We start from the raw sequence: 21,471 nt of genomic DNA, 5'->3' as shown, positions 1-21,471 counted from the left end.
TTTATATAAAGTTTATATTCTTCAAAATTATGTAATAACCTGTGACTGGAACTTACAAATTTCTGAACGGAGTTTTGCGGTCTGTTATACGGAGACTGTATTTGAAAAGTATTATTTGATTAATGTTTTAATAATTTTTGCTAAATTAAACATATAAAGCATACAATTTAACTTAAACGAATTAAATTCAAATAGAATAAATCTTTAACGAAATTACCACTTTGAACGACTAAAGTACTTTTTTAGACTGGCAAGATTACAGCTGTCACTTTACGTGTAACGAAACTCCTCGAAGTTACGTCTTTGGCGAGCAAAGACGTTCCAAAAATACTTTTTCTTCAAAAATAGCCTTTAGTGAGGTTTTCATTGCTACAAACTATGTCCCTAATTAGCAGAAATATTATCCGAACCCTGGTGCAGGTATGTATCTAAATTTCCATATGAAATAAAGCATTTTGATATACCTACATATATCTGCAAACAATGTGTTTCGTAACGTATTTCTTTAGTAATTGAGCTCTAATTCTGCTCTAATAACTTGCTGTCTGCGCCGCATAATTTGTGATGTAGTTTGATATCTTCAATGTCGCGTATAATTTGATACACGATCCTGTTCAAACCACGTGATATATGGCTAATAATATGAACGTGGATGTTTCAGGGGTCCCAGCTCGCGGGGAAGGGTCTCCACACCACGAGTGCGGTAAACGCCGACAAAAACGTATGTTACGCGCCACATTCCATCATCTCCCTGCCTGTGGTGAGAACTAACCGTGTACTAATGACCAGTAATGAAACCTGATGAGCTATGGAGCAGGAAAACCTTTCTTTTCACTTAATTTTGTCAATAGAGGTCTAATCATTAAAAATAAACAGCACATGCATACTTATAATTAGTATATCGTCGGGTGACAAGCAAAACTCACTAAGTACTATCAAAAAATTAAAGTAACAATGCACTTTATTACACTTGTAACACGGTTTATTGTCCAATAATTTCAATGATGTTAGTTAGTGACTTTTACTTGTCACCCAACGATATTATTGTTTGTTTGAGCTCGCTTTGTTAAGTTTATTATGGACTTAGTTGATAAACTTATTGACCTCTGGCTTATATCCCGGATCTAATTATCCTGCTTCATTGCTCTTATATTAGATTAAACATCTTCAAAATTACTATTATTTATGATTATTACGAACTAGGCGTCAAAATTCTTGCATATATTGTGATACTTTAAAAATTGGCATCCAAATTAAACACAGCAAAATTTTTTTAATTTATTTCCAATTTTATTTCTTTAATTTCCGAGTTTATTTCTTAGCTCTACAGGTTCTTCTGAATGCGTAAACGTAAGATTTGGCCCAAATGTTGCATGTTATAGTTTACACAATTGTTTTTGTAATCACAAGCCATTCTATTTATTGGCAAATTTTAATTCTGGCAACTCAAACCTACTTGCACATACTGCCTTAACCAGGCCTTCAAAAAATACACACTGCCTTTTTTTCTTCTTCTTCTACCTACCGTTATCCCGGCCTTTGCCTGGGTCCGCTTTCCTACTTGCTTTTCTCCACTTTGCGCGATTCTGAGCGTCCTCTACATACAAAATTTCAGAATACAAAATAAGACTGCAACAAAATTCATAACCATTTGGAATATGATGTAATAGAATGGCTATTTTATGTTTATTTATAACATAATCTACAATTGTAGCATGATTCAAGTGTGTCAAAATAATATAGTGTTTTAAATGTTGTGTCAAGCATACAGCATGAATTTTACTGCATATGCATTTGTGACGTCCCTTTAAATGTGAAAGAATTATTGTAATAGTTTTAATTATCTTTATTTAAGTTTGTGTTGCCATTGGTTAGGATATGTATGAATGATATTTTTATTTCAGGCAACCTAGTGATATGGTTTATTTTACTTATTTACCTCACCTATTAAAATAAATTTATTTAAGTGTATCTATTGTTTCTTACTTGTATAATTTGAACACTATCTTTCTTATTCTTTTCTTTTGCTCTAAGAGAAAATAAAACTAACAGCTTAGGGGTCTATTTTAAATGTGTACAGTCACCAGCAATAATATCTTACCCAATGAGGGCCGTAAAAGATGTGATGCGCTCTTTATGTGCTACAAATAAGATCATGCTTGTGATTGTGTCTTCGTATTATTGCTTGTGACTGTACTTAGTGAATGGTCAAATAATACATAAATATTCTTAGATCAAAATCAAATCTATTTTAGTTTACATTAAGAACTTGAGTAGACTTTGCTATATACCTATAGCTATATCAAACACTCTCCTGACCTTATATCTATGTAAAAGCTAGTATTCCGTAGTTTCAATAAAATATTCCTTTGTGAGGTAACTTTTTTAGTAGACAATATTTTCTTGTGTATGGCACAATTCAATACCAGTCCATGGGGCTGTGGACGCTGTGGTGAGACGTCTACAGAACTTGTTACTACCATCCTGCCTATCTTAAAGTAATAGAACAAGATTTAATTGGTGTCAATAAAAACTACCTTCCTCTTTGATGCCTTCTTTTGTGTAGCAAGTGAAGGTTGGCAGTCAGCTCTGAATATTTCTCTCAAATCTAGGCAAGGTTTAAATCTCATCAGAATTTCCGATTCCGGCCCATTTCTTTCTGCAACCAGAACATACTTTTGCAGCAACTTTGGCTATTGCTATTTGCTTCAGAAGGTCACATTTGGAGGGCTTAAGAAGTTGGCCCAGGTAAGCAACCTTTTTGTAATATTTTGTCTTATTTGATATAGAGCAAAGAGGGTCGCATTAAGTGCACCCTCATCCCTGGAGATGGCGTCGGCCCCGAGCTCGTCTACTCCGTACAGGAGGTGTTTAAGGTAAGCCATACTTTATGTATTAGGCAATAGAGTCCAAAGTGGCTAGTTTAAATAACACGTTAGAACAGATAAAAAATTCTCTAGATTTCAAATTCAACTGGTAATTTTATTGTACGGTGGGCTTTAAAAGTCCTGAAATTCAATAACATATGAAATAAACTGCACATTAGGTACCTCTGTAGTTGCCAATTTGAGTTAATTTGCTCTAAGAATAAGTCATCAATCATCCTTTTTCGGAACTTATGTGCGAAATATCGTTACATATTTAGCAATCGTTTGATATTTTTCGGTGAAGGAAAACATCGTGAGGAAACCAATACGGGACCCTATTACTAAAACTCCGCTATCCGTCCGTCTGTCTGTTACCAGGCTGTAACTGTAAGTCATGAACCGAGATAGACAGTTGAAAATTTCACAGATGTTGTATTTCTGTTGCCGCTTTAACAAAAAATACTAAAAACAGAATAAAATAAATATTTAAGTGGGGCTCCCATACAACAAACGTGATTTTTTTTGCCGTTATTTTGACAAGTTTTCACTATGTATTTGATGTACCAAGGCGGTTTGTTTATAGGTGTATCGCGAAACGCGAAAATCGAAATTTCTTTATCTGCCTCTCTATCGATTGTATAAACAAGAGTGATAGAGAGGCAGAAACCGAACTTTCGATTATCGTGTTTCACGGTAGGCCATGTGATTGACCTAGTGACGCATGATGTGTCATTGATGATGTCAATGAGGTTTGTTTACTTTATGTGCTAGGGGTACGCAGAGCTTGGCCTAATATTCCCTATTGACGTTTGTGTGACAGTCGGCTGGTATCCCCGTGGACTTCGAATCCTTCTTCTTCTCCGAGGTGAACCCGACGCTGAGCGCGCCGCTCGAGGATGTGGTCAACTCCATCGCGCGTAACAAGATCTGCATTAAGGTAACTATAGTAACCCTACTTATTCCATGCATGATTTTTTATTTTTGCCCAAAATTAATATATGTATCACATTGCCCAAAATTAATATATGTTTGCCGATTCTAAGAAAAATAGTAAAAAAAAATATATCAACGATTTTCACTGCGAAATTAGTGTTAGAAGTTGCATTCGACGACCGGTCTGGCCTAGTGGGTAGTGACCCTGCTTATGAAGCCGATGGTCCTGGGTTCGAATCCCAGTAAGGGCATTTATTTGTGTGATGACACAGATATTTGTTCCTGAGTCATGGTTGTTTTCTATGTATTTAAGTATTTATATATTATATATATCGTTGTCTGAGTACTCTCAACACAAGCCTTCTTGAGCTTACTGGCGGACTTGGTCAATCTGTGTAAGAATGTCCTATAATATTTATTTATTTATTTTCTTTTTATTTATTTTTCATTTTTTTTATATTAGGCTAAATCATAATTTTGTAAATATATAACTATTAGTAAGGGGTGTAGGAAAAAATTTACTGCCATCAGAAAGGTACACTATTTGTGATATTCCTATGATAAAGTTTGTAAATATAAAATAATTACAAACCCCGAAAAATCTGCCCAAAATCACATACTAAAAATCATCAACTTCCAGGTTTTTCCAAGTTTTCCGACATTTCGTCTTAAAACAAATGTAATATTTATAAATTAAAATACTGCGTAAATTTATGTAATAATTCAGAAAATGGATTAGTTTTACTATTGAAATAATATACAAGAACAAATATAATTTGTTTAATTATGCATAAAATTTGATGTTTATGTCGTGATGTATAAATACATCACTATGCATTTAAGGGTTAACTTCCACGTCAGATACCAAGACGCAGTCCTCACCCTCCCGCTTTCTCATTGCAGCGTCCGGGTCCACAGAGCTCGTGTACAAGCTGCATATTTACGTTAACACATGTATAGCTATCCATGCCGTGATCGGCAACGGCGACCCTAGCTAGTTACGAGCGTGAGCTCGAATATGGCTTGCAAAGCCGAACTTACTTTTAAAAATTCTATCGCAGGTGGGGCAGTAAAGTTGACACATACAGTGCTAATAACGACACATTGTAATTTCGCCTCTACGTTAACCCTTAAATGCATGATTTTTTCTTTTTGCCCGAAATTTATATATGTATCACATAATTGTTTGTAGATTCTAGGAAAAATAGTAAATAAAAAATAACTCCGATTTTCACTGCGAAATCAGTGTTAGAAGTTGAATTGGCTAAATCATATTTATATAAATATGCAATTTACAGTAATATATAAATGTTTTTTTTTACTACCATTAGAAAGGTACACTATTTGTGATATACCTATGATAAAGTTTTTAAATATAAAATAATTACATACCCCGAAAAAACCGTTCAAAATCACATACTAAAAATTATCAACTTGTGGATTTTTCCAAGTTTGCCGACTTTTCGTCTTAAAACGAATGTAATTTTTATAAATTAAAAATATTGCGTAAATTTTACCCTTAAATCAGTACCCTATTACTTGACGTTTGGCATAAAGGTGCGTTCTAGAACGTAAGCCTTTTTATTTTAAAACTGTGAGCTGTCTAATGGTTTGTAGACATTTGGTAACACTATGCATTTAAGGGTTAACACATGTCAGCGCTCCGATCGTAGCTTAGCATTCGCAATGAATGATATAAAGCTGCGCTTTAGTAGCTAGCTGAGTGGTATCTGAGTAATAATGCGGCTTCCAAATCCGAGGTCGTCGTGGATTCAATACCCACCCACGTCGTCTATACTATCATTTGCTTTACGGTTAAGAAATAACATTCCGAGAAAACCTGCATAGCTTTTTAAATGTGCGCTTGATAGTGCAAGTGTAAAGGCTGGATTTCACCAGTCTGCGGCACAAGCATAATCAGTACATAAATGCTTGTCCCGCACAGTGCCGCACACTGGTGGAATTCCGCCTTAAGGACTATAATAGCCCGATCCCAAACTCTTACTTATAGTATAGTACACGACTTACTTACGAGCTTACTGTGAGACTAGACCGTTTTTTTTTTCAGGGTATCCTGGCTACCCCAGACTTCTCCCACACCGGCGAGCTCCAAACCCTCAACATGAAGCTACGTAACGCACTCGACCTGTACGCCAACGTCGTGCACGTCAAGTCGCTGCCGAACGTCAATTGCCGTCACAAGGTAACTAACTAACAAACCCTCAACATGAAGCTACGTAACGCACTCGACCTGTACGCCAACGTCGTGCACGTCAAGTCGCTGCCGAACGTCAATTGCCGTCACAAGGTAACTAACTAACAAACCCTCAACATGAAGCTACGTAACGCTCTCGACTTGTACGCCAACGTCGTGCACGTCAAGTCGCTGCCGAACGTCAATTGCCGTCACAAGGTAACTAACTAACAATCCCTCAACATGAAGCTACGTAACGCTCTCGACCTGTACGCCAACGTCGTGCACGTCAAGTCGCTGCCGAACGTCAACTGCCGCCACAAGGTAGGTAACTAACAAACCCTCAACATGAAGCTACGTAACGCCCTCGACCTGTACGCCAACGTCGTGCACATCAAGTCGCTGCCGAACGTCAACTGCCGCCACAAGGTAACTAACTAACAAACCCTCAACATGAAGCTACGTAACGCTCTCGACCTGTACGCCAACGTCGTGCACGTCAAGTCGCTGCCGAACGTCAACTGCCGCCACAAGGTAGGTAACTAACAAACCCTCAACATGAAGCTACGTAATGCTCTCGACCTGTACGCCAACGTCGTGCACGTCAAATCGCTGCCGAACGTCAACTGCCGCCACAAGGTAGGTAACTAACAAACCCTCAACATGAAGCTACGTAATGCTCTCGACCTGTACGCCAACGTCGTGCACGTCAAATCGCTGCCGAACGTCAACTGCCGCCACAAGGTAACTAACTAACAAACCCTCAACTTGAAGCTACGTAACGCTCTCGACCTGTACGCCAACGTCGTGCAAGTCAAGTTGCTGCCGAACGTCAACTGCCGCCACAAGGTAACTAACTAACACACCCTCAACATGAAGCTACGTAACGCTCTCGACCTGTACGCCAACGTCGTGCACGTCAAGTTGCTGCCGAACGTCAACTGCCGCCACAAGGTAACTAACTAACACACCCTCAACATGAAGCTACGTAACGCTCTCGACCTGTACGCCAACGTCGTGCACGTCAAGTCGCTGCCGAACGTCAACTGCCGCCACAAGGTACTTACAAATACAAAACTAGAACTCGGGAACCCCTATGGTTCTCACAAAAAAAACATGCACTCGTAACTATCAAACCGGCTTCCAAAATTTCACGAGGTCACTTGAGAGATGAGTCCTGTAGAGAAGAACAGCCGGCCACGGAAGCGTTTTTGCCCAAGCTGAAACGGAGACGCATCGTGCTCGCTTGGTCTACTAAATAATTCTGCTGGACTGCTTCTAATCTTGCCGCGAATCGGAGAATTCAGCAGGAGAAGGCGCCCAACAAGATTTACCGCAGTGTTCAACATAATTAGCTTTGCTTAGTTTGGGGCAAGGTTGATCTGTGTAAGATGTCCCCAATATTTATTTATTTATTTATTTATTTATAATTCTTTGAACTTTTCAGGATGTGGACTGCATCATCATCAGAGAGCAGACCGAGGGTGAATACTCCGCCTTGGAGCACGAGTCTGTGCCTGGTAAGTTTTTTATACAGTATATTGGCTAAAGCGATGGAAATTTAAAAACCGTTTCCAATATCTGTAATATTTAGATAATCTCGTTACTAATTAAACCTCAAACAGGATTACATAAACGCCAGACTCGATAAGTAATCCAAAATGCAGCGTAGTTAAAATTACAGATTTTTCCAGTTGCGGTAAGTAAGTAGGTAAGTAATAAACACTATTGCCCAACCCAATACAAGTGGCAAGGGACATATTAGATGTAAATTAAATTACAATCCCTTTGAGGGATATCTCCTAGCTGACCTAAGTAGTAGCAAAAGATCTCGGAAAGTTTCCGTTTAGTTGCTTAACGGAAGGAATACCTAGTTACCGCTTTTTGTAGGGAGCTATACATCGCCATATCTTCTCTTAGTATTCTAAAATTCTAAATTTCATTTTCCATTTCAGGAGTGGTCGAATGCCTCAAAATCATCACCGCGGCCAAGTCCGACCGCATCGCCAAGTTCGCGTTCGACTACGCGGTCAAAATGGGCCGCAAAAAGGTCACCGCCGTCCACAAGGCCAATATTATGAAACTTGGCGATGGCACTTTCCTTAGGAGTTGCGATCAGGTTTGTAACAAATATTCAGTTACCTTCGACTATCCATAATGTCAAATGGGCCGCACGAATACTTAAAGGCGCCAACCCTTTCAAAGATTGTATTTCGGTACTCGAGATACTGGTACGGGTACCGCCGTGACCGAGAGGTATTGGCGTCGAAACCACTAGAGGTTTTGGCGTCGAATGCAATGCAGAAGACGCTAGTTAAATCCCAGCCCTGGGTAATGGAGGCCTTTGTCAATTTTTTTTCATATAAATGACATCTACATATTTCAGTTGGTTATCAATTTATTCATATTGTCTCATATGAGGATTTTACAAAATAGATCTTTCCTGTTAATTTTCTTTGTACCAAAACAAATGTCAAGGAAAGGGAAGTGACTTTTTATCATGTTCGATGGTATTTAAATATATTTTCTTTCAGATGGCAAAACTCTATCCCCGCATCGAGTTCGAGAAAATGATTGTCGACAACTGCACGATGCAGATGGTGTCTAACCCGAACCAGTTCGACGTGATGGTGACCCCCAACTTGTACGGCAACATTGTGGATAATTTGGCCAGTGGATTAGTTGGAGGAGCTGGTGTCGTTGCTGGCGCTAGCTACAGCGCGGAGTGCGCTGTGTTTGAACAGGTGGGTACTGAATTACTGATTAGTAGAGGAACAGAGTCAGAGCAAAGACCTTCCAGCAACACGGAAGGGAGGCGGCATTCGCACTATTTCCCCTCTGCCGAGGTACAAGATTAGCGCGTCAATCTAATCTAGCGCGGGTAATAAAACTAGTTGCAGTTGGATTTTGCACTAGACCGAGTCCAGACGCGCGCGTGAACACTGCTGCACAAAAATGCCTGTTTGCTCGGTTTTTTGTTATAAAAAGAGGTCGGGGACATCAAATTTACAAAAAGAAAGTGTTACATTTCACATGTAATATTTTTTTTACATATCATACGTTTAATTACATTCAAACACAATTATTATATTTTAGTCTCATGTAATTGTTGGATTTATCGATTTTGCTCGCTCAGTACAAATTGCGGATCGGTCGAGCGACAAATCCGACTTCTCATCTCTCAGAATACAATTACATACTTCAACGAAAATGTGTTAGTGTGCGTGTTGTGACACTTGTCACTCGTCCGTACACAAAAAGAGATCGAGGTTTGCAAGATTTGTCTTTGACGTGTGTCATTTTCTATGTATTTGTGTCGTCATTACAGATTGGATTTTGTATGTAAGTGTGTGAGAAGTGCGACTGTGTGCACCTTTCCCCCCCTCGAAAAATGGCAGAAAGATTTGTACGGTGAGATATCGCTTGGGCCCCTCCCTTCCGATGTGTCGGAAGCCGGTGTTGCTCGAAGGCAAAGACATATGTAACTTCGCATAAGATGAATAAAGTCTAAGGAAAAAATGTGCCTCGGAAATCAAGAAAAAGTCATTCTCGTATAGATGGCGCACACACCTTTGGCCTATGCTCGGCTAGATGGCGTGACGACACCGTTTCATATTTAACAATTTTAACACATCTAGATATCAGTGAATGAACATGGGTCAAAATGTTATAAAAATAATAAAATCATTTATCCATATATATAAATTTTTTTGATAACTTTATACGTTTTCATTTTGAGTTTTAGTCGTGTGTCGATAGATGGCAGTAAATTTATTGTGATTACAAAATTTACTATGACAGGACCCCTCTATGCTATCTATTCTCTTTGGTCAGAGTAAAGGAATATGGATAGGCGCAAGACGAAGAGAGAAACAGAGGAACACTTATAGGAAAACAGAAAGAGATATAGGGAGGAAAGTGACGAGAGACTGGGAGGAATACAAAGGACATAGAGAGGACAACAGAGGCACATAAGGATGTAACCGAATTAGAAAATAGGGAAGCAGGCGACCGAAACATGGGAAGGAAAACAGGAGAGAGAAAGAGAGACACAAAAGATGAAAGATTCAGATTTAATATGATCTGTTAGCTGTTAACAGTGAAAATTCTGAAATGTAGTGACATTTCAGGATTTGTGAGTTGTGAGTGGAAACACACTACAAAAAATTCAAATCTGAATCAGGCTCAAAGGCAAAATGTAATATAGGGATAAGAAGGAAGGTTGTAAACTGGGCGCAGAGAATAGAGGAACTATTGTGAACTCTTTTCTAATGTCACTACTTATTCCAGGGTGCTCGTCACATCTTCTCGGGCGCCGTGGGCAAGAACATCGCCAACCCGTGCGCCATGCTGCTCTGCTCCGCCAACCTGCTAGCCCACGTCAACCTGCACTCCTACTCCAAGATGATCAAGAACGCCATCAACAAGTATGTATAATCTCTCTCGCACGGAGTGAACAGGCTAACCAATGCATATGTGACAAGAACATCGCCAACCCGTGCGCCATGCTGCTCTGCTCCGCCAACCTGCTAGCCCACGTCAACCTGCACTCCTACTCCAAGATGATCAAGAACGCAATCAACAAGTATGTATAATCTCTCTCGCACGGAGTGAACAGGCTAACTAATGCATATGTGACAAGAACATCGCCAACCCGTGCGCCATGCTGCTCTGCTCCGCCAACTTGCTGGCCCACGTCAACCTGCACTCCTACTCCAAGATGATCAAGAACATCAACAAGTATGTATAATCTCTCTCGCACGGAGTGAACAGGCTAGACAATGCATATGTGACAAGAACATCGCCAACCCGTGCGCCATGCTGCTCTGCTCCGCCAACCTGCTGGCCCACGTCAACCTGCACTCCTACTCCAAGATGATCAAGAACGCCATCAACAAGTATGTATAATCTCTCTCGTATGGAGTGAACAGGCTAAACAATGCCGGATCCCTTTGTGTGACATTATCATTAGTCATAATTCTGAAACCGTTAACTTTTCAGGATTTTCGTAAAGTTATCCTATAGATAGGTTAGGTTTGTTTTATGCCAATCCTGAAAAGTTACGCGTGTCTGAGAAAAACCAAATTATGACTAACGAAAATGCGGACAAACAATACATTATGACTTAAAACTTTATGGGAAACAATAGAAACCCTAAACAATTCATATGTGACAAGCGTCCATAGGCTATGGTAACAGTTTGGTGTAAAAATGCATTTATCCAAGGTGGAACCTCAGCCACTTCTTCGGAGCCCAGGGTTTGCTTCCAGACTTACTGGGTCAACTTACTTTTTAAAATGTTACTAGAAACTGGACGTAATAGTTATATTTTAGGGTCATAGTGCAAATTACACTGCTTGGAAACTTTGCAAAATGTAAATCCAGTGTGTGTTAACAAACCAACAGTCTAAACTAAACCTTACTGCACCGACATAAGATCCATTGTTCAGTAAACCCATTGACCGACAAAGACGTCAACTGACGCGCGCGGCTACAGCCTAATATCAATCTTTGTGCATTCCGCCAAGGGTCACGGCGACGCGCCGTGCACGAGTGGCATGACGTTCAAATGGGTGTTTCAGTTGCTCCAATGTCATTGCGTCTCACTCTCTTAATAAGCAAAATGTGAGAAAAAATACACATTGGACAAATAAATTGGACAGATGGAAACCCTTAGTTACTATAAGAGCCTACAACCTACTCTCCTTTTCCAGAGTCCTCGTCGACGGTAAGGTGAGGACGAAGGACCTCGGCGGACAGTCCACCACCAAAGACTTCACCTACGCCATCATACACTGCCTCGACCAGCCGCAGTAAATCCATCTACGTTTCATGTTTCCCAACGATGGTCGAATACATTCAACCTAACGGTTGTAAATGGGTTTGGCCGGTCGATGTTTTTTACATTCGCGAGCATAGGTTTTTCTTGTCTGTTCTACGAATTTGATGGCCTGGACGCTTGCCTTTTAAGCATTCCATAGGACAAAACTAGAAACAGGGGTAACCTATGCTGGCGCCATCTGTAAAAACCTTTGACAGTTGCCAACCCCATTGGCACTGAGATGTGTAATTAATGAAAAATATTGTGACCGTGTGGCAACTGAAGTAGGTGGCGCTATACGACGCTACCGTTTGGCAACCTAGTTACTACTATTGCAACATATATACAGGCCCTTACAGTGCCATCTACTCCAGCTGTCTAAAATGTGGCTTCAATATTTTGCAATGCTTTACGTCTTAATACTATTTTGTCTGGTTGACACAGGCAATAAAATTAGATAATGACATAATCTAACATAAATCGGAAAACACTGTCAAATATGATGCCGGATAGTATTTAATAGTTTATATAATACAACCAACCGCCTAGAATTTAATTTGACAGTGGCCTCCGAAAGAATGTTACTGTAATTTCGTGATTAAAAATTAGGTACTTAAACATTACCACCTAAGCTGGAAATCAGTTTATAAAAAAAGAAAATGAATATATACAAAGTGTCTTGTATGTTGCTTTACTAGGCATTATGTCCTAGATATTTAGTAATAAATTATTTGTCGACAGACAAAATGACAATAATATGATTATTTGACAAAGTTGGGAAACAATGACCAAAAAGTTTGGCCAAAATAAAATCTTTTTCACTTAAATTAGGTTCAAGTAGTACAATTTCATTCGGATCTAGACGCAATAATTGTAAGGATAATTTATTTATATTTATTTATGACGAGATCAGTCGAATCTTACAGCTGAATGTTCTCCAGTATTTTCTAAGTATTGAAATCAGTTACCATGTAAATAATAGGTAAATAAAACAAAATAAATATAATACTTTTGTTTCATTGTTATTGCCAGTTTTTGGCCCCCTCCCTCCCCTATGTAAGAAAAAATAAGAATAGTCTGACCCCCTCCCCCTATATTTCCATATATTACGTAAGAATCAAAAGAAAAAAGAACACCTTTGGTTTGTTTTAGTGTTTATTGAAATAAAACATTTTTCGAATGTTTATTTGTACCTACAAAGGCACTGGAGCCCGTGTAAGCTAACTCTGCACCGTGTTTGATAGCATAGAGTGTGGAAGTATTATTTTAAACGTCATAATTTCATAGAATTTGAAAAAAAAAACACATCTTTGTGATCTTACGTAAGAACTATGAAAACCCCCTCCCTCCCCCTTGTAAGAAAAAATAAGATATGTTCTAGCCTCCCCTAAAATTGTCTTACGTAATAAATGAAGGGCACCTTAGTAATTGATATGTAAAGCCTGACAACAGTTTATTTAACCCTGAGATAGTGTCGCTGCAAACAGCTTACGTATGGCAATAATGTGCGTACGTCATGTATAGTCGGGGTAGTGGGCATTGGCTTTATGTTGATACTCGTTGTCAGAAACATTGCTTACAGAGAATTCGGTTCTTTCAATTTACCTATTCGTCAAAATCTGATTTTGAATATTCAATATTATTATATTCTTCGTTTTCTTACTCTGACAAAGTCTGATCTTCATCAGATGTTGTGTCGCTTTCAGGACCACCAACCTCGATTATAAAACATTCAGTCTCCAATTCGATTATAGGATTTTTATCGTCGATCTACATAAACCTTAAATGAAATATTAAAGTTCAAACCTAACAACTAACCAGTTCAATAAAACCGCACTATAAAATGTCAATACCGGTCATGTCAACAACCAACTTTAAAACATTGTTTACTGGAATGCTATGTAATCCTTCGTCTTTTTTAAGCTGTAAGTATTTGATTGCATTCACTACAATTTTTGTCGCCTCTTTGGTAATTTTTTTTGGCATTTTTGTAATAAAACCGTTTATATTTGAATATATTCGTAGATATTTTCCGTTTGTTTACATCGGTGACATTCGATGACATCCAACGTTCGTTGTCAAAGAGGACTTGTTGCCAGTAAAAGAAATTAGTACCATTGAAAATCCGCAAAATGGCGAGGGTCAAATAAACTGTTGTCAGGCTTTATCCTATTTTTTATCCCCATTGTGTTGGATTATAGGCTATAAAGGCGATTAATAAAATTCCTTGATTTGCTGTTGAATCTTCGACTGTATTTCCAGGGCTCAAGGTAGTAAATGGTTTCATCGCTATATAATCACAATAGTGTTAGCGCAGCGTAAGGCGTATATCACTATAGTATCCTCAAACCATACTGACACCCGGGGTCGTAAAACTTTTCATTCACACTTGCCTGTTCGTGGCAAGAGAGAGAGTGATAGTGATATGACTCCGGTTATCAGTTTGGTTTGCGGCTACCATAGAAAAATAGCTTCATTTTTGTTATTCAATCTCCAAGTATTTCCAAGCCTTCAAGGCAGTGAATGGTTTTGTTGGTGGTCGTTGCTGCCATCTCCTTTACTCTTCTTCACATTCCGTATATGCTATCCTGCTCAGTCCTGCGGTACTGGTCGGGCCTTGGCCAGTAGCTTTACTCGTTCTGAGATGACGTATGTGAGGGCCTTTGGCGGTACCTGTATTATATAACAAAGTTTAAATTACAGCTTGCCAAAAAAGAGTAGAAATTAAAAAGTGGCAACACTGTGTTGTCGTCCCGTTTTCTTATAATATAGATTGGTTTGAAAGGAACGACACTACAGTGTTGCCACTTTTTAATTTCTACTCTTTTATGCCAGAACAAGCCATGATCTGCAAATTACTTTGATCTTGCGTTATGGATACAACTTTTTACCTCAGAAGCGAGAACACAAATACAACATTAAATGTATATAAATATAACCATTATAAATTACGTCATATTAAATTAATATTATGATAATCATTAAATTTAACTAATACTTTTATTTTATTTAATCGTATGGCATTATATTGTATTTACAGATACAGAGAAATCATAAATCTAACTACTACCTAGGTAGCATGACGGCGCGGAGTGAGTAAGTCTTTAGACACCATTTACTACCCCTATTAAATAGCTGATTTATCCGCGCTGGTAATCACCCCCAGGTTTAGAACCGACAGGGATAATGTGTACTCTCAATCCGGGTTCAAACCCGGGCTCGTACCAATGAGTTTTTCGGAACTTATGTACGAAATATCATTTGATATTTACCAGTTGCTTTTCGGTGAAGGATAACATCGCGAGGAAACCGGACTAATCCCAATAAGGCCTAGTTTCCCCTCGGGGTTGGAAGGTCAGATAGCAGTCGCTTTCGTAAAAACTAGTCCTACGTCAAAAACAAAATGGGAAATGTAGTTAATAATAAGATTTGATATTCTTCATACAGTTTCTATTGTCTGGGAGAGGACACTGAATTCTGTAACACAGGTCTTTACCTAGCTCAGAAGTCGCGGGGACTTCAACACCTACCTGTAACTTGTTTTTTTAAATAAAAATATTTTATTTTATTTATTTATTTTTATAATTCTTGGGATTAGTTGTCAAGCGGACTCCAGGATCCCATGAGCCGTGGCGAAATGCCGGGATAACGCGAGGAAGAAGAAGAGGGTAATGTGTAGGAGGTACTCGCCTTGGTAGGATCCCTGTAGTTGGATTCCTGCGAGGGCCGACGGTACACCTTGAACTCGGGCAGCATAGCCATGAAGTTGATGCGAGGCAGCAATTCCTCTAACTTGCGCCTCTCCCCACGCTGAAAACGGACGTTATAATATAACATTTATTATCAAGTAAAAAAAAATACATTTTCTATTAGGGGTACTTTAGTACCTATAGAAATTTGTGATACGAAACATTTTATCAGTGTATTCTTAATCATGTTTTGAGATCAAAATATCTAACTACCTAATATTGTTCCTGGATTGAGTGTAGGCACAGAATAAATAATAGTACTAGGTACAGAAGCTCACTCTCTAATGGCTCCTCTACACGTATGGCCAACGCCGGCCAATCCAAGGGACGCAGCCATGCGGTAGACAGATAGCAATATCACTTGCTCTATTGCATAAATGCGTCCCTTGGATTGACCGGCGTTGGCCATTCGTGTAGAGGAGCCATAACAAAACGCGTCTGTTACGATCAGAACAGATATGGCCGCTAGATGGCGACAGCGCCACGCGCGGCTTATGGCTAGCCACCAAAATTGGTGTGGAACGGATGTACTTTTAGCTACCTGTAGCAAAGCGACGAAATCGCGGAGTGAGCCACGCCTGGTATAGGTACTTACTTAGGTAGGTATTGGACTCAGTGCAAAACATCTTTTCGATCGCGTTGTTGCCACTGTGTTTTTGGTCTAGACATTTTTTTCACGCGTTTATTGTCACTTAACTTTGTCCACAGGGGGGACGTGAACCTACATTTCTATGACCCATAACTGTGACAAAGAACTAAGTAAACTATAAAGAGACTTCGATTGTACATGAAACGGATTGTACCTATATAGTAAACACAAACAAAATTGGCATTTAGGTTTTCTGAGGCGAGCGCTTTGAACATCAGAGGGGCATACCGCGAACTACGTTCGAAGTGTTGCCTCTCTGTCGCACTTGTAAATTCGTACGTAAGTGTGACAGGGAGGCAACACAAGAACGTGGTTTTCATATAAGAATGTGACGATCGAAAGGAAATCTTGTGACACATTTTTTCATGTATGAGGCGTGAATGTACAAGTATATGATTCTGAGTAAAATGAGCCCAAGAAGTCAATATTTTGAAGACATGAACGAAATGTACATTTTTTTTTGGAAAACGCTCACATACATTATCTGCTTGTATTTCTGTTTCTGCTTTTGTATTGTCTTCTTTTATTGAGGTGTGCAATAAAGAGTATTTGTATTGTATTGTATTGTACATTTCGTGCCCCGCACGCCACGACTTGAAATATGTTTATTTATACGGGTTGTTTACCTGCAATGTGGGGCTTGGCGTTGATGACACTTTAATAATCAGCGGTCGGCAACCTTTTTTTGCGTAGTTTTAGTAGCGTAGTTAACGATGAGTAAGTCTACGCGGGCCGCACTTTGTTAATATTTATGACTTTAACAGACATTGTCATTTCTCAATATTACATAGCCAAAGAGGCTCGCACGCCGCAAGTGACAGTTTCACGAGCCGCATGCGGCCCGCGGGCCGCAGGTTGCCGACCGCCGCTTTAATTCATTGACGTGGCGGCGAAAAGGTTAAAAATGGTTTACCTCTACACTTAAAGATAATGATAGTTTATTATTCAAGTTAGGCATATTACAATGGGCTTCAAATAAACGTCAAATAAAGCTACACCGATTCCAACCCTACACCTCTGCCCCGAGAAGATTCAAGTCCCCGCTCAATTGGAGGAGGGTATCCCAATATGGGACCGGCAACAAACTCGGCGGGACACATCTATTCAAAACATTACATCTTGTAATTAACATGGGCTTATTATTAACCGGGCAACTAAAATATTAAGCAAGAACTTTCATTGGGCATATAATAATATAATTTGGCTGTGCATTAATATTTTAACGCCAAAAAAAATATATTAGCCTCAAATATAAGCATCATATTATTAAAAAAACTGGCAGCAAAATCAAGCCACCCAAAAAATTATAGGGAACTTAAAGTGATAGGTTGGCGACTAAAATAATAAATTGGCAACTAATATTGTAAAGCGATCATAAAATTTAGCTGTCATCTAGTTGTTCACACCTAAGTAATCAACTATTGTCATAACTGAGCATGTCGTTTCAGCTAGGTAGTATTTTAACACGAAAGCAGTTAAATTTAATGAATATTGGTCACTTTTTACACAAAACACCTCAATTTAATTTACTAATACGTAATGGTCAGTATACTTATAGTCGAAATTTCTAATCATGAAACGCCTAATGGCCATTATACCATTAGATCTTTAAATTTTTAATTACTAATTTCAATAGTTACCACTGTGTTCTGCTAGAGTCAACAGATAGGTGCGACGACGAGCAAAGCGAGGAGGAGCGTGTTAGGTTGACCGTGTAATGACCAAACAAAATATTTTAAAAGAACTTCATTTTTGAATTCATAGATAGCCGTTTTCTTTTTAAAATGGTCTTCAATATAATAATTCAGTTGCCAAATAAATACTTGGTACCTGCCTAAAAATAATTAAAAGCTGTAACGGCATTAAAATACAACTTATATTGATATATTTTGAGGCTCCGTTTTTGTTGCCAGAATATTAATTTTAGTACCCATTTCTATTTATTTAAACTACCCAAATTCCATTAATTAGTTGACCGGTTAAATACGTGCCATTAACATGCATTACGAGTAAATGAGAAAAAATACTTACCCTAGGAACCTCCACAGTAAAGTCCTTCCTCGGCTTCGAGATCTGCGAGATATAGTCCATATGCTTCTTCCAATCCGTTTCGCTCCACCCTTTCTTCTTCTTCGGGTCCTTCTTCTCCTTGGACTTGAGGTCCATGACGCAGCCAGCCAGCTTGGAGTAGGCCGTGCTGTTTGCCATCTCCATCATGCGGTCGATACGTTCGAGACGTTCGGCGGAGAACATGTGTTTGTACATGCGTTTGGTGAGGAGGAAGCGACTGGAAGTAGGGATTATATAATGTAAACTTGTAAAGCAAAGGTGATTGGCGGAAAGCGCAGTTGCCAGCTTGGCACGTTAGCCTTTTGAACGCCACGCCAGGCGTGGCTCACTCCGCGATTTCATCGCTTTGCTACAGGTAGTTAAAAGTACATTCGTTATAATTCGTTCCACACCAATTTAGCGGCCATATCTGTCCTGATCGTAACAGACGCGTTTTGTTAAAGAATGAGTCTTCTGTACCTAGTACTATTATTTATTCTGTGGCCACGCCTATCGTGCGCGGCGCGCCATCGTCATTGCTGGAATGCACGAAGGTTAATATTTGGCTGTAGCCGCGCGCGTCAGTTGACGTCTTGGCGGTCAAAAGTCGACACACTCGACTGATCGCCGGCGACTCAGTCAACGGTGACTGTGACTTTCTATACTTCTATAGTTCAATAGGCGTTTACGCACTTAGTCGCCGGTCGCCTGGCCGACTCGCTGCGTAGTGGCGACGTACAAGCGACACTGCTGGTTGCCGGCCACCACTAAGAACACGGGTTCAAATGCGTTCACACTGCGAGCGACTGTCAAGACGACAAATTTTTATCCGTCTCTCTCCAACATGGTTTTGAAGAACACAGTGAGAACACAGCATGTTTTAGTCATGCTTGGTCTCCTGGCCCTAGTTGCCTTTGCCTGTTTTGGTCGCCGAGAGACCAAGTCTCCGGCGTCTAGTCGACAGTGCGTTACGGCTCTAAGTTGCTATCTATAGTCGGTAGTGCCGGATTTGCAGTCTTTGCCCCCTAGGCCCCAGGCCCTGTAGCCGCCCCTTTCTCAGCACCCATCGTGTTGACTACATTTTGAGTTATTTCTTGTTATCATCAGCGAATTTTTTGTCACAATTTGCCGCCCCCAAAAAACTTGCCGGCCTTGCCGCCCTAGGCCCGGGCCTACTTGGCCTTAGGGCAAATTCGCCACTGATAGTCGGCCACCCACCACGGCGAAAAACTATTTGATTTCAGTCTCTCGTCCTAAATCTTGTAACAGAGGCTACATTGGAACAGTTTCTTGGAACGTATGTTCGAATTATTATTTGATGTTTACCAATAGCTTTTCTGTGAAGGTCAACATCGTGAGGAAAACCGGGACTCATCTATATAAAGTCTAGTTTCCCCTCTGGGCCAAGAATGGAAGGTCACATGGCAGTCGCTTTCGTAAAAACTGGTGCCTGTGCCTATTCTTGGAATTAAGAATGCTGGTGTCCACCCCAGATTTTCCAAGTGAGACGTGGAAAAAAAACAAGGTACGTGAGTGAAGCATTTAATATTCTGATCAAGTTTTCTCCCTATTTAGTTTCACTCATCGCTGTCACTTCTTTATTTTATCATCTTTCTTTATCATTATAAATATGAGTGTTTGAATACGTAACTCACCGTACATACGGCCAAGAAACTTCATAGGTCCGCTCTGTCCCCCGGCCGCGGAGCGCCGACGCCCTGACGCCGAACGGCGTGTAGGCCGGCATGCCCTCATCGGACACAGTGAACCAAGGCCGAGGTACGCTCATGAGGTTCAGCCGTTTTGATATCTTGTAGGGGAACGTTGGGGTTGGCGGGTCGTGCTTGGGTTTACCCATCTTGTTTTATTTTATTCTAGGGATAAGTTAGAAAAATTGCGACGGAGTGACAAGTTTAAAATTATGTTATAATTATTATGTTGAAGCTTTGTATCTTAGTAATGGTTGAGAACAGTTACACTTTTATTCTTTGAGTTTCCTTATTAATTCTTTGACCACTGAATGTATATCGACTGCGTTTCAATACCTTCTATTAAATTAGGTCCTGGATTGCTTGATTTATTATTTATTAGTGGAATTTGCAGATTACAAACACGAAAAAAGCTAGATTCTCCATACTTGGGTTCGGATGGTTTGTAAGTGTTTATGTGAAGTTGCGGTACCCATGCTTTTTCGTATTTGGTCGATGATCTTAGATTACATTGTTATTGCTTATAGTTTCAGTTATTTAGTACCCATTTTAATTTTGAGATTATTTTAATATCTTGGCAGTTTGAGAGATGGGTGGTCATGCCATAGGGTGGTATTCCACCTATCCAATTTCTTTGTCGAATGTGTATTGCGTCTCACATTTTGCTTTAATGAGAGAGTGAGACGCACTGACATTGGACAGTAGGAATACCATCCATAGATTTAATATTGGTCATGCCAGTGGTCATGCCTTGTGACAAGTGTTTGACTGTCGAAAAACAGGTAAGTTATTTTGTGCAAAAAGGTTTTTCTTGACTATATCATCTTCTAGAGTTTGTGCGGAAAGAGAAGAGTCGTGAAATGTATGGGGCCCTTAGAGCATATAGTAACAATTGTGCAAGGTTTTCGGCAGAGGGGTATAAGCTCTTAAGACTTAAAGGCGACTCCAGTTATTAAATGCTCTAAGATGGGGCCCAATACATTCCACGACTCTTCTCTTTCCGAACAGACTCTATACCTACTTTAATAATATTAACACATTCTTGTATTTAGTACCTACCTACCTATCTACCTATTATAGCTTAGCTGCAGGCTCAGCATGGTTCCATTTTTATCGCCTGTCACTGTGCCCGTCACTTTCGCACTTGTTAGAACGTGACAGGCATGGTGATTGGTGACAATGACAAGCGATAAAAATGCGACCGTGCTGGCATCAATAAAATAACAAATAAATGTAAACACCTATGGAAACACTATACGTTGCCCTAAGTCATGTCAGTGGCGAGACACTCCTGACTTCGGACAAACTCGGCTCCGTTCGGCTCAGCATTGCTCCGAGCAATTATTAGGGTTAACTTGACGTCCCTTTGTGCGCACGAACACAGATAAGATAATCACTTGAATTTTGACAACCCTAAATAGCCGAAAGGAATAGTGCCATACATTAGAAAGGGATAGTATGATTCGTCCCTGAATCGCTGTCAAACTTCGGTTTTGTAGG

At 39.7% G+C, this 21,471-nt stretch overlaps 2 protein-coding genes across 2 annotated transcripts; one reads left to right on the top strand and one right to left on the bottom strand.

Moving 5' to 3' along the window:
- The first annotated feature begins 260 nt into the window (after nt 1–260).
- Nucleotides 261–12,821, top strand: LOC134801291 (probable isocitrate dehydrogenase [NAD] subunit beta, mitochondrial). Its single transcript, XM_063773830.1, has 10 exons — nt 261–420; nt 662–760; nt 2,790–2,876; nt 3,688–3,804; nt 5,869–6,003; nt 7,442–7,514; nt 7,950–8,113; nt 8,529–8,738; nt 10,285–10,421; nt 11,709–12,821. The coding sequence occupies exons 1-10, from the start codon at nt 379–381 to the stop codon at nt 11,809–11,811; spliced, it is 1,167 nt and encodes a 388-aa protein (XP_063629900.1). The 5' UTR covers nt 261–378; the 3' UTR covers nt 11,812–12,821.
- Nucleotides 12,822–14,046: 1,225 nt separating this feature from the next.
- On the bottom strand, nt 14,047–20,567 carry LOC134801212 (uncharacterized). The gene is made up of 5 exons (XM_063773743.1): nt 20,308–20,567; nt 19,918–20,136; nt 18,245–18,500; nt 15,506–15,625; nt 14,047–14,488 (listed from the first exon to the last, which is right to left on the bottom strand). Exons 2-5 carry the CDS (start codon nt 20,118–20,120, stop codon nt 14,408–14,410), a joined length of 660 nt encoding a protein of 219 aa, XP_063629813.1. The 5' UTR covers nt 20,121–20,136; nt 20,308–20,567; the 3' UTR covers nt 14,047–14,407.
- Between the last annotated feature and the right edge of the window lie 904 nt (nt 20,568–21,471).

The sequence above is a fragment of the Cydia splendana genome, chromosome 21 (genome assembly GCF_910591565.1).
Source record: "Cydia splendana chromosome 21, ilCydSple1.2, whole genome shotgun sequence".
Taxonomy (NCBI): domain Eukaryota; kingdom Metazoa; phylum Arthropoda; class Insecta; order Lepidoptera; family Tortricidae; genus Cydia; species Cydia splendana.
This window is presented reverse-complemented; position numbering and strand designations above follow the sequence as displayed.